Source organism: Hippocampus comes, unplaced genomic scaffold (assembly GCF_001891065.2).
Source record: "Hippocampus comes isolate QL1 unplaced genomic scaffold, H_comes_QL1_v1.1 scaffold568, whole genome shotgun sequence".
Lineage (NCBI taxonomy): Eukaryota > Metazoa > Chordata > Actinopteri > Syngnathiformes > Syngnathidae > Hippocampus > Hippocampus comes.
The window spans coordinates 559,320-575,118 of NW_017842052.1; the positions used below are offsets into that span (position 1 = coordinate 559,320).

The 15,799-nt window shown below is 49.3% G+C and overlaps 1 protein-coding gene across 3 annotated transcripts in view; it reads left to right on the forward strand.

The window, feature by feature from the left end:
• tafa1b (TAFA chemokine like family member 1b) overlaps positions 1-15,799 on the forward strand; it is a 77,226-nt gene that overhangs the window by 51,974 nt on the left and 9,453 nt on the right. For all 3 annotated transcript variants that reach the window (XM_019859785.1, XM_019859784.1, XM_019859783.1), the window contains exon 3: positions 7,884-8,024. In XM_019859785.1, coding sequence (XP_019715344.1) covers positions 7,884-8,024 — 141 coding nt within the window. The remainder of the gene's footprint in view (positions 1-7,883; positions 8,025-15,799) is intronic.

Below are 15,799 nucleotides of genomic sequence, written 5' to 3' on the forward strand. Positions count from 1 at the left end.
ATACGTTGACAACGGGAGTTGTCGGCCGATGCTTTACTTCCCAGACTATGGTGTGTTAATCCACCCGGTCTGACCTGAAATGCCCGACTTTCGAGACCATCTTCAATGATAGGTCGTCAGCACCGCATTGATGTCGGGACCTGTTTGTGGCGTCTTTTTTTTCTGACTAAATATTCCAGTCATGTTGGTTTTTATTTCACAGGCCGGTCTTCCCAAATTTACAGCAGATTGCACGCCGGACTTTACGACCTCCCCCGTTGCTAGAACCTCGATTCGGAAAAGGAACCCCCCCCTGAGATGCGGGCTCATAAATGGCAGCAAATTCCAACGTCTGCATCACAGCAAACTATCAAACACATTCTCGGAAAAAAACTTTCTGCACTTTCATTTCGTCTCCTTCACTTTTTGCTGGAGGTGAAATAAAGAATCAATCCTCGAATTGGAGCGAGTGCGCACACTGAAATGTTCCCTTCCAAATAAATGCCAATTTCCAAAGGCTACTCAATGGTGTCATTCCAACGGGTGCGTTCTGTGACTTGAAATGGCCAATTTAGTTGCTCATTTCGCCATCCGGCTCTCTTTTACGGTGCGCAGTGACCTGTGTCCGACGGACCTTGGATGCGAGTTCAGGCCGTGCCAACCCAAGATGGAGCATCTGTGGTACTTCATTCTCTCCCCTATTGTGTGTGTGTGTGTGTGTGTGTGTGTGTGTGTGTGTGTGTGTGTGTATCTATATATATATACACACAGTCAAACCTGGACGCACGGCGAGGCAGAGGAGGATGGGTGGCAGTTTGGCCACGTGATACCACACTTTGTGTCTTAAAAGGAGAGCAATTATGCTCCCTGGCCCGGCAGTGCGCACTCTTTCCGGCTTCAGCCTCCTGTCAAAGCAAAGAGACACGTGCGGCGCGAGCGATGGCACGCGGTGGTTTTCTGTCTTGACTGCGGCTTTGTCCGTATGCAACATAATAGAACTGCCGCGCTCGTACGAGAATATCTGCACACCTGAAGACCATCAAAGTAGGTTACGTCCTGCATATATTAACCATAATCGCCAGCTTTTTCTATTCATGTGTGGGGTAGCTTTGAATCAAGTGTTGCTGCCGGCCATTTGTTTTCGCCACTTTGCTGTCAAAACCACAAACGTAAGAAAAGCTGGAATGGAGATTTCAACTGTAAGGAGCCCGCATTGACAAGGCGTGAGCTTGGTGTGGGACCCGAATGAGCCCGTGACGCCCAGCGTTCTCGATGCCCGGTTATTCCGCAGCCCTTCTGAATCCGCTTTGTCACGCCGCTCCCTCCGGACCGGGGTAATTTCATGGTGCTGAACTGGTATTGATAGAGCTTTGGTAAATGAGGCACGCTGCAATCGTTAACTTGAAGACCCATAAAGATGTGAGCGATGGAGTGGCACAGGCCCGCAAGAGGAAGCCCATACAGGTGATTAAGAATCGACCTGGGCCGTGGCCAGCGTGGCCGCGCATCTCTTATTCATACTCATCAAATTACCTGTAAAAGACAGCAGCGCCATCGCTTGCGGTGTTACCGCTGCCTAATCGTTTGCCCGCTCGTTCATCCGCCGCTCGTTTTCACGTCTCCGCGGAACAACAACCAAACGAAATACATACAGCGATGTGCTCGCTGATCCATTCGCGTCTCAAATGCTGATTTGACTACGGTGGCATTCGGCGTTGTCTCATTTGCCTGACGTCAGCTCACTGGATCAGTCATCCTTTCGGTCGATCGACGCCCCGGAAGATCCCCTCCGTCTTCATTGCTAGACGGAGGCCTCCCGGTTTTGAGGTTGCTTACGTTTGTTTTGTGCGGGTTGTTTTGTGAAGCAGAGCAACTTCAGGTAAGCAGTTGTGAGCTCACAGTAGAGAGGGAAAGCCTTGTGCAGGTCACAAGGAGATCACCAAATGTGGTGACGGAGGCTAAATGCAGCCTGAGGGCTCAGGTCAGCAAGCGTCAAATCATGACTTTCCTTTTGAAATTTGCCTTCGTCTGGCTTTTTACTGAATGCATTTGTGGAGAAAAAAAAAAAAAGAGCGGCCGCAAAATGGGTTGCTAAGTGGTGGTTGCTGGCTACCTATTTTGACACAAAAATAGCATCGGTGGCATGACTCAAATTTGAATCGTGTCTTTGAGGCAGCTAGTTGTTGTTGGTGCTTTTTTTAAAAAAAAAAATTGTCTTCTGCAATCAACACTAATCCATCCCCTAACCAGCTGACATTTAATGAAGGGCCATCGCTTTTTGCTATTTCCAATCTTGGTTTCAACACCCAAACAAACTGAAAATATCCCAGAATAGATTTTGTTTGAGCTCACAATTTCCACTGTATTCACCTCATTGAGAATGTCGATCAGGAAACAATGCTCTGGCTTGGACATCCGTGTAGATACACACCACCTTTATGATCATTATTTTGTTTAAAAAAAAACAAAAACAATCCTGCTTTATTTTGATATGATCTGAATTTCTTTCAATTTTACCAGGACGTAGAATTGACGATCTACTCATCGGTGGATGCTATTTGTCAAGACTACAACGAGCACATACCGAAATAGCGGCAGTTTGCCTTCTACGCAGAAATATGCCTTCTGTCACGCCCTCCCTTTCGCATAATTACTGAAGAGATGAGTGTCAAACGTCATTGAACCACACATGAATTGGAATTATCCAGCCTGGTCTATTTCTGCTCCTCCCAGGGATTTATCTTCCTACACTATTCATTTTAACTGCTGCTGTTACACGAGTAGGCATCCCTAAATGAGGATTGTGTAATTCCTGATAAAATATACATTCGTTTTAGCTGCCAAGAGGAGGAACATGAAAAGTTGTTTTCTGGCACTGCCTCCAAGGTCCTCATTTGCAAAACAGTCAACAATGCTTTGTAGCGTGTTTCAACATTATCCAAAGTAATCGGGGGATGGGGGTGGGGGGGGGGGGCTCTTCAGTCCCAAACAAATAAAATAACATTTACCGCCTGCATAAATTCATGGCGCAAATCTCAAAGAGCAAAGGCAATAGAGTAGGACAATAACACTGAGCGATCATTGCCTTTTTTGCTAAGGTACACGCCGGAAAGCAGCTTTGCTCACTTCCTCGTTCCTGGTCAGCGCATCATTTTGTATGCGGCACCCATTCCGCCCCCGATGCCAACTTTACACCCATGAACGATAACCGTGTAAGTGCCTGTTATGGCTTCACCATAAATAATTAGGATGGGGCGTGGAGAGTGGACTCGGTCGGGTCTGGTCATTTTATTTTAGCCTGGCTTTCATCGACCATAACGCTCTTTCAAGAATATTCAAGAATTAGTTCAGAGCTAATTTGGTGTAACGGCGGAGTGGCTGGGGAGAAGGACCTCTGGGCTTGCCCGCTTTTAAGCTGCTGCGCCCGTGACTCCACCCGGGGCCTGTACAAAAAGATGCATGGGTGGAGAGTCTTATTACAAATGGATCACTGCATTTAATTGAGTGAAAACACAGCATCATCTCAAAGGCAACACACCTTATGGAGCAAAGCTTGCAACGGCACTGTCAACATTAGCTGACCGTCATACTGACAGGGGGCATTTACAGTGACAAATCCACTTTGGCAAACCATAGGGGAAAAAAAACACAGAACTAACACTGTGCGGGCATGCTCATTCAGTTTTGTTTTGTTTTTTTTAATTTTTACACTTACTCAACTCTGCACAGGTACAATGGCCAATATGTATGAATTTGGATTGATGCTCAACATGTCCACATGTGGTTATTGCATTAGGGCTTGGACTGAATACTATACAAAGCCAAATTCCAATTAAGTTGGGACATTGCTGTGCTATACATCTAGCTAGCTAGCTAGACAACTAGCTAGCTAGGCAACTAGCGAGACAGCTAGCTAGCTAGACTAGCTAGCTAGCAAGCTGTCAATGTGTGTGTGTGTGTGTGTGTGTGTGTGTGTGTGTGTGTGTGTGTGTGTGTGTGTGTGTGTGTGTGTGTGTTGTGATCAGGCAACTAGCGAGACAGCTAGCTAGCTAGACTAGCTAGCTAGCAAGCTGTGAATGTGTGTGTGTGTGTGTGTGTGTGTGTGTGTGTGTGTGTGTGTGTGTGTGTGTGTGTGTGTGTTGTGATCCAGATAGTTGCAAGAGACACTCCGGACAGTTGAAGCAGCATCTGCTGGTTTTGAAAAAAAAACAAACCCACCCAAACTCCGCTTGCAGGTGGCAACGTTTCATTTCCACTGGAGTGCATACCAATTAAGGAGTAAAACAATTGTTTTTGGGGGTCTGTAGTTTTCCTCTCTGCTTTGTTTATTCCCGTGGCCATACAGAATGTAAATAGGTTGATAAGTGAGTGATAAAAGCGGTGAAGAAGCGACAATGGTTGAAAACTGCAAGCTGAGAAGCTCCCGGCCACAGACTGTGTTGTGAATTCTCAAGCCAATTATTCTTCCTTGCTTTTTGGGGAGAATTTTTTCCAAAAGTAGATGCAACGAGATCAGAAGACAGCAGGCGCTTGCTGAGCCACATTCTTTGTCACTTGGAAGATGGAAATCTTTTGTGCCTGGGGAATTTTAGCCTGGGGGGGGGTTTGAGGTTGTAGGTTCAAATCCTGGCCTTCCTGTGTGTGGGCTTTCAAGCCCTCAAAGGCAATTGCGTTTGTGACCACTGAGCGGGTTCCCCTTCCGTCATTGGAACAATTTGTAGCCGTCATCTTGACTTTCCAGATGTGCTCTGAAGAAGTAACACTGGCCCCTGACAGTGTTCTGCTCATTTTCTTTGGATGTATTTTGGGGAAGAGTGAATGCAACATTTACATGCTTGTTGAATCGATCCCTTGCAGGCACCCGAGTATTTGTTTAAGAGCAAATGAAAGTTCAATTGTCCATAAAACGTCCCTTTGAACAACACAAGCCGTTGTCGTTTTGTGAATGCTGACATTTATCACTTCCCACGGACCCGCTGTCAAGACTGCGTGTCCCAGAGAGAGCTGTGGGGGGACGGAGCCAATTCACGGCGGTTTGACTCCGCCGGTCAGTCACAGGGCACAGACCGAGGCAAAAAGCAACCGTTCGCCCAGTCAGGGCGAATGGTTGGAGAAGGAGCGTTGCTCTTTGCGCGTCATTTCTCCTCACTACAAATGTTCCATTCCGAGAATATATGGCGTGATGGATCGCTCCCCTTCGCCCACCCCCACCCCCGAGATTCACCAGCTCTTCTCATTAGCAGCTTTTAATTGGCTGTTGGACCAAGGTGAAAACAATGAGGCATTGATCTGCTTGAACATAATCACCTCATCCAGTCATCCAATGGCCGCTGTCACAGTGGGCCACCGAGAGAAAAATGAGCGGCCGGTGGCCCCATCGATGCCCTTCACTTCCCCTCCGTCAAGTCTGGGGTGCCCAGCCACCCACTCCATCTTAGCGGGTTGGTCGAACCCCTTTGGCTGTCTCACAAACTCAGAGGACGGCATCCGTCACGGCCCACGCTCACGTGCCGACGGCGCAAACGGTGGGCGGTGGCCGCTGAGCAGTGAGCACCGCGCTCAGGACATTTCCAAAAATGAAATGAGGCCCCGCTGTCAAATCAATCAACTGGACGGCGGGGCTTTCGCTGGAAACTTTTTACTTGCACTTTTCAGAGGGGACAGCACACGTGCGACATTTTCTCTATGACACACGGTGAGCACGCACTTGCAGACTGCTGACTGCTAACCAAGCCCAGCGATGCAGATCGCGTGCCACCGCAGGTTCAATGTACGTGTGTGTGTGTGTGTGTGTGTGTGTGTGTGTGTTTGTGTGTGTGTGTGTGTGTGTGTGTGCGTGTGTGTGCGAAAGGCAAACATTAAGATGAACACGTACTTGATTTAACACTTTTCCTACTGCCCTGCGATTGGTTGGCCACCGGTTCAGGGTGTCCCCCGCCTGCTGCCCGAAGACAGCTGGGATGGGCTCCAGCACCCCCCGCGAGCCTTGGTTGGAAAAAATGAATGAGCTTTTCCTGACACGGTCAATTCAAAGTCAGCAGTTCAGTCAAGGCAGCAAGCTTGATTCGTTCTCTTTTCACTGCACAGCATGGAGTGGCTCGTGAGAGTCCATTTCCCAAAACCCCACAGTGAACTTTGTAAACTTTTAAAGTTTCGTAGCTCCTCTTTAGAAAAAACCAACAAAAAAAAACAAATTAGCGCTCCCCGACTTCTTCAACCAGCTCTTCCTCCCCGTAGAATGTGTGGCGTTTTGATGAAAGCTCTTTCATGATGTATTTATTTCAATCCATGTTTATCGTCCCACTTTGTTCTACGAGAAGTCTGTCTCCCGCTGGAATGTTTGTTTGCTTCCATCGCCTAAGATGAATCAAGACCAAATGTACAAGAAAAGTCCTCGATGGACATTTGCAGGTCGGGATGTGTCACAAATGACAAATGTCCAGAGGATTGAATCGGTGGGGGACGAAGGGATGCGGGCGGCCGGTGGTCTGCACCTGTGCGTCTTGGCAAAGAGCCAAGGTTCCCTGCCAAGTTACTCGGAAGACGTGAGCTCTCGCAGTGGCTCTGATGCAACGTCAACCGCTCATTTCCTCAGCTTTGACCGGAAAGAAAGTGCGCATGTCACAGGGCCACTGGTGAAATATTCAACAAGGCAACGCGTGCTGGGCGTTTGGGGCTGGAGCACACTCACGGGAGGGTTTTTTTGTGGTTTTGTTTTGTTCGACCCCCCACTCCTACATTTAGAGTCTGTGTCGTGCGCAGTCATGCCAAGAAATCCCTCACAAGTGTTGCGAGAGGTGCATGAATAGTGCATGACGCAGCGAGACGGCAAATGTTTGCCTCTTCATCCGCGATGCGGTGGCCTTTGGTCTGACCGCGGCAGACGTTGATGGAAACGGGAGAAGAAAACTCACCCGACTTGCGTAACCTGCTCCGAGGCTAATTCGGGAATTCCTTCCAAGCGTTTGAAGAGCCCATTTCGGCTAGAGCAACGTACCCCGCTTGTTGCGAGTCGGTGTCAATGGATCTCTTCCCCACCACCGTAGAACTCGCCAAGTCAGTCGAAGATCCAAAGCCTTTTGGTCACCTTCCCCCATTTGTGTGCGCTGCGCAGTCACGAGATGTCACATGCTGTTATTCTTGCCTCTTTTCTCCCCCGTCCTGGGATGGGTTCCCTCTTTAATTGTTGGATGCGGGTGTCTGTTGCGGCGCCTGTCAAGGAAAGATAAAGAGTTTTTCCCCGGGCGCGAGGAAAGGCGAGTGCGGTGATGGAGGGCCCCGCTCCCGCAGCTCGGCTGGCCGCATTAGCCCGTCGCTTTATAATTGTGTGAAGGGGCCACTTGCAACGGCTCCCCCATTACTCACTGGCGTGGGCGCTACCTGGCAGGCGAAACACACCTCGTCCTCACATTGGCACTCTCTCTCTCTCTCTCTCTCTCTCTCACTTCGAGCCCCCTTATTGTTATTTTGACCCCGTACCCTCATTGGCGGACGTTGCCTTTTCTTCCCAAAATCCATTTCTCGACACCCTCCTTCATCAGCCAGCATTCCGATTGTACACCCTTCACAGCCCACGCCTCGCCTTTCATGTTTTGTTGTGGCATTGTGTTTGCCTTGTCCTGTCCAGAAGCTCAGAGGCTTCAGACGCTCGGATCTCGAATTTCCGGGAAAAATACATTGGTCACCAGTCACTTGATTCGGTACGCCACGTGTGTTGTTGAGTCAGCTCAAAATACCAAAACTGTCCAAAATGATGTATAAGAGACAAAAAAAAAAGGCGTCAGATTCGGAATCGGTGTGAAAAGAAACATTTGAAATTTACTTGCATCTCCCATTAAAAAAAAAAAAAAAAAAAACACGTTGCTGAGTGAAACGAGGCCTTCACGTGTAATTCTTGTCCACAGAGGGAGGTACGTGTGAGGTGATTGCGGCCCACCGATGCTGTAACAAGAATCGCATCGAGGAACGCTCTCAGACCGTCAAGTGCTCCTGTTTACCAGGCAAAGTGGCAGGAACAACACGCAACAAACCCTCCTGCGTGGATGGTAAGGAAAGTCGCCTGACCACATCTTGCCTCCGCTCACTATTAAGTAAGCCAAAGGTGTGACAAGTGGATGCTTTGGGATTTCTCACTTGATTACAGCACTCCATAAAATGACCGAATAAATGCAAGAAACGAGATGAAATGTAAGTGCATCTTGTTTGAAAAAAAAAAAACCAATTGCTATAGTATACAATACACGAATCCACTGCAAGATTAGTGCAATACGAAAACAACAGATGTGAATGTGATTAAGAGCTTACCCTGTGCAATATATATATATATATATATGTGTATACACACACACACACACACACACACACGTACGAGAGAGAGAGAGAGAGAGAGAGGTTTCTTTCTATTGTTCTTTTTTTTTTTGTTTTTTTACCGGTGCATTTATTTTTAACCTTGCACTAATAATACAAATGCATTCAACCATTAGGCAGGAAGTGGTTCTGTGCTCCTGGGCATCAAGTGCTTGATCCAGAGTTTGTGAACACCTGAGCAAGGAGCACGGCGCAGATCACATTGCCCACGGCAGATCAGGCTGATGGAAATGAATAACTCACCAACAATTCGGGGAAGCTCCAGGCGAGTGCACCTGAATTACCTCAGCTGAAGAAAACAATCAGACTGAGGCACCTTTGGGGGAGGGGGCGGGGGCGGAGGCCGTGCTGTCCACAAGTCACAAACCTCCCGTCACGCACTCCTTCGGCCACAAAGCTCATTCGTCGCTCTCCGATGGCGATCCTCTGACCTCAACCCCCAGCCGAATGTCAAAGTGTTCACCCTTTGTGAAACAAAGGACGCAGAGGAAAAAAAAATAGTTCCAAAAAAAAAAAATCATCAAATGCTCATTAGAAGGACAGCCAGACAGATCCACTCGATGGACTCCACAGGACCGGTGGGTCGTTTGACACTTAAGATGATGAGACGAGGCTCGAAAATGTCCCGTGGGTTGCGTCCTCGGTCCTTGAGGCGTTCTGATCTTTCCATGGCAACGCTCGCTCGAAACATTTTAGCCAAAGGTCGCAAATGGAAACCGGCTTTATCGGAGTAGACCTTGTACAGCTAAATGAGCTGACACGGTCTCTTCATCTTGCTGTGATCTCCTTCGATACTTCTTCAAATGGCTTGACTCTTTTTGAGACATCAGTCAATTTGAATGCCGAAAGAAATGAAATGAGCACACTTGAGAAACATGAATTCAAAGCTTACGTTGCAAGTGTCATCGTGCCCCCCCCCCCCTTGTCATGATGACCCGCATCATTGGAGCCTTGACAGTGCAATTCTCAACCGTGCTGAGGAAGAATTATTTCGAAAAAGATGGATCAGGGCCCAAAGTCAGCTGGCCGAGGAACCGGCGCGCCCGCCGGCCTCTTGCGATGGATGCACGCATGCAGCGAAAACTCCAAACTTGACCAAAGTCTCTCCGTCGCTCAAGCCAGTTCAAGTGAGGAGAAATTGAAATGTCGTTCTGTATTTTTTCTTCCAAACTGAACAGAACAAATCATTTGAGCAAGCAACGTGAAGCAGACACTCCCATCTTGTTTTAGCGGGCGCAACGAAATGTCGCCACGGGCTGTAACGAACCCCTGCGCCTTGATTGTGACGCCCACGGTCGCCAGCGATTGCGCCTGCGATCTGTGCGATCCGGGGGGAGAAGCGAGCAAAATTCCAGCCGCGCGACTGCATTTCTGTTGAACGAGCCGTGCGGCGGCATGCTAGCAAACAGCCGTTAATGCCCCTGTTGCACAATTAGCCAATGAAAAATGGATGCGGTTTCACTTAGCCGGCAACAATTTCACTCGAACAGAGCAACAGAATGGTTGGAAGACCATCGCAACTCTGGAAAACGCCATCCCACTGTGTAAGTCTTTGACACGCGGTGGAAGATGATGAAAACAGCCCGCTACCTATTTTGTCATTTGGCTCTCATGGGCACGAGCGATGTTGAGTGCAAAATCCTCCCAGATTCATGTCAGTAAACAAAGTGATGTGCAACTCGCCCCGCATGTACATCGCTGAGTACCATTCTGCAAAAACGTGACGGGGCAATGAGATTTTGACACCACCGTCGGGAAAAAAAAAAAATATGACTCGGCGCTCACACTCGTCGCCGTGCTCACCGAACGTAAGAATATCTTGCAGAGTGGGACTTTTTTTCTGTTTCACCGCGTCATGAGGAAAGTTTCGAGTTGAAGTCGGGTAAGATCGGGCGAAATCAAAGCGTACCTCACAAAGATTCAGGCGCAGAAGTTAAAAAAGAAGCTTTGGTTCACACTTTCACGCCTCAGCAGGTTTGGGCCCCCCAGCCAGAAATCTTCGGAATATGTTAACGAGCACTTTGAGGTGAATAAAGACGAGCGGTCGCGCAGCAACGCGGCAGATGACCTCAACTCCTGACTGAGGCGCTCTCTTCATGTGGCTCACACGTTCTACAAAAACACCACCGAGCAGTCTCGGATCAGTCACAGCGAGCTCTCCTCTGGACACCGCCGCCCTCTCTTTGCCGCTCAGACTCGGCGCGGTGAGCCGAGCGTCCCGCATGGGACTTTCTCGCCACTGCCCAGTTGTCCATCGAGAATGAACAAAGATTCTGCAACAGGGTTCGTGGCCCTGCCGGGGGGAAAACCTCCTGCCACTCTGGCATGCGCACGACCACCAAGATGAACAATCTTCGGAAAGTCAGCCGTCGTTATCTAAGGAAAAGATGAAAAAAAAATCTGTTTTCATGGGTCATTTGCTGCGCCACATAGGCAGAGCCCAAAGGAGAACGCTCGTTTTTTTATCCTTTGCCAAATTTGCGGTCTACCCCTTACGGGCGCTCTTATCGGTTCTTATCATCTAAATCCAACATCAAAGCGCAGGGATGGTGAACACGGATCCCATTGTTGTGTGTGTCGTTCGCGCCCGAGCGTCATCGGCCGGTTGCGCAAATGCTTAAAAATCCAGCACAAAGTTATTCAAATGGTTGCGCGTCATCTGGCAACCAGCGGATGCCGGATCATTTCTAGCCTGTCACTCGGGAGACCCTTTGGATTCTTCCAGTCCCCCAACATGAATGTGTTGGGAACGCGGCAGAGAACCTGCAAACCGCACACGGGACGCCGCAGCCCCAAACGCCAACCTGAACCAGTTGGCCAGCGCGCCGCTGCGCCGGCTTACATGAGTACCTTCACTCAAAAAATCCCTTTCTGCACTCGCGCTTGAGTTGTAGCGTAGACCAAAGAGAAACCAATGGAAGGTTCGTGCGAGGACATTCTGTATATTTCATGAGCCCGTTTTCTTTGGATGAGGTGTTTGGTTTAATTTCGCAGTTTAGCGTCACGTTTCTATTCCGTTTGTGACCAACAGGTGGCCTTCGCCTCCGGCGTCGCACCTGTTGGTCAGCATGTCATCGGCTTTTTCTGTCCAACGGACTGCCGCGACGACATCGGATTGCTCGTGTGGCCGTCATGGCTTTTGGCTTCTGTTGCTATCACGTTGTTTTTGTTTGTCATCGCGGTGTGTTTTGTCATCACTTTGAGTTTTGGGGGTTTTCGGGACTCGGCTGGCGCTTCCGATTGGGTTTTTCCGGCGTACCCGCCCAAGTGTTTGTGTGAATCTATTTTTGCTCGGTACACCCTGCTTCACTTGCTCCTGGCCGATATCCTAAACGCAAAAAAGCAACGGTGCAGGATCTCGCCGATGCTTTCCGTCGTGACGACAGTCCGCTGTTCCCAAAAGGAAGGGAGCGATTTCGTGAGTTCCGGTGATTTCTAGCATACGCCGTGATGAATCGAGCAGCACGGTCGTCCTCGGGTGCCGTCTCTGGCAATGCGCCGGCTTCTCTCACGCGCACACTTTCTTGGGGAGTGGCAATTGCTTGTTTCGGTTGCTCGGTGAAGCTTTCGGGCTGAAGATGCGACGGCGGCGTGTGCGGGGAGGGAGGCGTCACGCTCAGCGGGGGTCCGCTGTCAGATTATCCCTGTAGTGGGACTCGATTATCAGCTTTGACAGGGAGAACTATGTCCCAGTTATGTCACAGCCAACGAAGCTCTTTGTGAAGCGCATCCCTTTGAACAAGTCAAACGCTCATCTCTTCTGCAGCTCGGCTCATCGTCGCCGCGCGTATCCCGGCCCGGGTGAAATTTCAGCCCCCGGCCGCGGTTTGGACACCGTCCAAAGGGTGAAACTTGCGCACGCACACGGCGGTGTCGACCGCAGGCAGGCGGAGACGCTTCCGACACGCGCTCTCCCGACCGGGCCGCGTTGTCGTGTGGCCGCCGTAGCATGAAAGCCACCAGAAGAGGCGCACGCAGATGGCCGCCCGTCGCTGATCACCGATGGGGAATGAACCCTTCTGTTGGGCCGCGGGTGCGCATGGCCGAGCGTGACAGGTTGTCATGCTACATTTAAGAAACATCCATGTGTGGAGAGACGCATACATGGATGGGCAGCGAAAGAAGCAAAGGGAAGCGCTACAAATGTGGCATTGCTGGTCAAGCAGATGGTGACATGTTTGCTTGCACTCGGGTGAAATGTGCAGCAGGACCGGCTCCAAAATCATTTCCTCATATTTCCTCCGGGGTGCACGGCAATCGTCCGTCCATCCGTGATCTGAAGCGCTTCTCCTCAGGAGGGCCGCGCGGGGGCGTGCGGGAGCCGATCCCGGCCGTATCCCCGGCAGTAGGCGGGGTTACATCGCACTCGTTTGTTCCACCGAGAGAGACGCGACACGCATTCAATGCGTCGATCCGGTCCTTGGTTGCAGTTGGGAAAATTCCAGTCACTGAAAGAAAAGAAATCGACATCGCATTGTGCAGCCAACGTTGATCCGAATCCCGTTGAGAATTCCAAAGATCAGCAACATCCGAGAGGAAGACAGCTGATCGGACTTTGAATGTTGTCGTCGAAAAGAAAGATGGATTGTGAATAATGCGTAAGCGGCGGACGGATGCATGGAAGGACTGACTGTCTTCGAGCCGTTTTAGTTCCTCGCCGAATTTTCCTATCTCTCTCTGTTTCCGTCTCGGATGGAATGCAGCCAACGTCCCTGGTAAAAACGGTGCCTTGTAATTGATGAGCTATTTCGAAACGATCCGGCTCACGGGCACCCGCGGAAACATTGTAGCTCCATAAAGCCCGCGCCGTTAAATAATTGAGCGAGCATTCGAATTGTCCGAGCCTTTACTGGTCCTTAAGGCGTAATAGTTACAAAAATCAATTTCAATACTGGATATGACTTGCAGTTTGTACCGGTTATCAAATATGTGCTCTCCCGTGTTGGGAAAGGATCACGGCCATCCTTTCTCACGTCCGCGCGGCACCCAAGTATCTTCGATTCGGCTTGTTTGTTTGTTGGTGGGCTTGTTTTGCCGTCCCGCACGCATGACGTATCGTTTCTCAAATTGGTTTTGTATAAGCATCACACGGCGTCCGTCCTGTCGTCTTCTGGCCGCTTCAATTTTTAAATGCAAAGGCAGCTTCCCATGATGAAGCACGACGTCGTTTCACATTTTTCTTCCCTTGACCTCTTCAAAATTGGCCAAAGTCATTCTCATTCCTTCCTCCGATGGCAAGATGGCAATCTCGCATCAACGGAAAGCTGTCGAATCAAGACGTTTCATTTCTCAACAAATGATGCAGCTTACAAAAAAAAGACCGGAAAGACGCCAAACTGCAACAGAAACAAAACCGACACTAGATTTACCCAACAAACATACTTTCGCTCAAAAAATGCCAACAGGAGGCGAGAAACTACGTGGCATGAACCAGGAAAGGGCGTCTCGAGGATTCCACACACACCAAAACAGATCACAGCATGATGAGCAATAATCCGACAACGGGTTGTCAATGTGGCAGTTCTTTTAGGACCCGGCTGATCATTATTCGTGACAGTTGCGCCGCTGGAGGGAAACGCCCACCGCTCCAGCTGGAACTGAAAAAAAAAAAAAAAAAAAAACAACAACAGTGGCACTCGGACCACTAATCATCAAGTGCTCCGAGAAACCGGTTGGTCCCCACGTAACCTCCCGCCGTAGCCCGGGATTCGAACGCTTTCCGGTTGGCCTTCAGGGTCAACAGGTCAACAGAAGACGGGGTCGCCACGGTGCTCGGCACCGCACCGGAGTACCCGCTCGGGCTCGAAACCACGCACGCGCCACGAAGCCAGCGGCTTTCGAGGCTCAGAGAAGTGCGGTTTGAATTCCGTCGCCACCGACGTAGCAGCTGAACGTGTCGCTCTCGGCGCGGCTCAAACAGAGAACAGTTTTCACTTGGATGATGGATCACGATGGCGTGATCGACCTGAGCAGAATCCCTCTTTGAGTGTTGGCCCTTGCGTTTCGAAAGATGGGAATTGCAATGCCGCATACACGATGTGCTCGTAGTTAATGTTACCGTGGACGTGTTTTGACTTGCTTTCATCATCGGTAGCATGAATAGTTTGAACTGGAAATGAACCGTCATTGATAAAAGAGAGCGAGGGAGGGAAAGAAAGAAAAAAAAGACCCCGCATCTTATTCGACTATTTTTGGCAGCCATTCATTGAAAGAGCGTCAAGCGTGCTCTCGGCCAAGTGAATGAACCGTTCCTGAAAGCCACGGTCACGTATTCCCATTTCGACCCGGACGAGAATCGGGTCTCCTCGTCACACATCACGGTGTTCAAACACTCGGGGAGCGGAATGCGTGAGCGGCTTGCATCCATTGCAGATCTCGCACCGCTGAGCCGACGGGCGCACTTGGAAAAGCTTCCCATCTATTCATGTTTACCAATTCAAGTTTGTTTGTCCAACAAAGCGGCCTGCAACTCACGTCTTCAGTCAAACACCCAATCCGTTGTTTGTATTATTGTTATTGTTTTTTTTTTTTTTTTTTTATCCGTGCGTCATTGTTTGAACGCGACTTGTCAAGACGTATGAATGCCCGATGCCGCGTCATCCGGACAGCCGCAATCATTTCGGAGATGACTTTGATTCGTCCTCGCAGCCACACGCCGGCGGGTTGACAGCCATTGAGGGACGCAGAAAGCGCAGATTTGGAAACACGTTCAGATCGAATTCAAAACTGTGAAAAGCTGCGAAATGGCCAAGTCGTAAATCATCTGTTTGCATGCGCCGTGGAATTGTAATTACCGTAGTTCCTGGTTTTTTTTTTTTGTTTTGTTTTATTAATTGGCATCGCTTAATTGGTACCGGTCCCCCCCACCCCCACATCCCCACCCTCCAGGAATTGAAAGCAATTTCTTTGAAATCACTTTCACTTCACCAAAAAGGACCTTCTTTTTGTTGTTGTTGTTGTTGGTTTTTTTTTTTTGACATTTGAAATTAGCATATAGCTGCTTTTTCGGGACAATGGCTCCGTTCCGATTTTGGGACATTTTCACGAAATGTCAGTCCGTTTAATTCCATGCCCAATTAACATGCCATCGCTAGCAAGAGTTCCCAATTACTAATTGGCCACCCAAATGTCTCGTTCCCTTTTGTCACTTCACTCGAAAATGCTGAAAGGAAATGCCATCTTGTTGTCAGCAACGCTTCAACAACTCGCCTGGAAGCCGCAACCCAAGGAGCCCGATTACAAATTTCAATTCAGCTACGAAATGAGATTTGACCTCCAATGGAAGGCGGCGGGAGAGCTTTGATGGCAGCTAACAACACAACATTCGTTGCCAATGTTGTCTGAGGCTGCGTTTCATACTTTGATGAACAAAGACCAAAATGGCAATGACGCTCGGGTCATTTGGAGCTCAACGGCTGCTTGGACCATCCAAATTAATTGACGTCCGTAGATC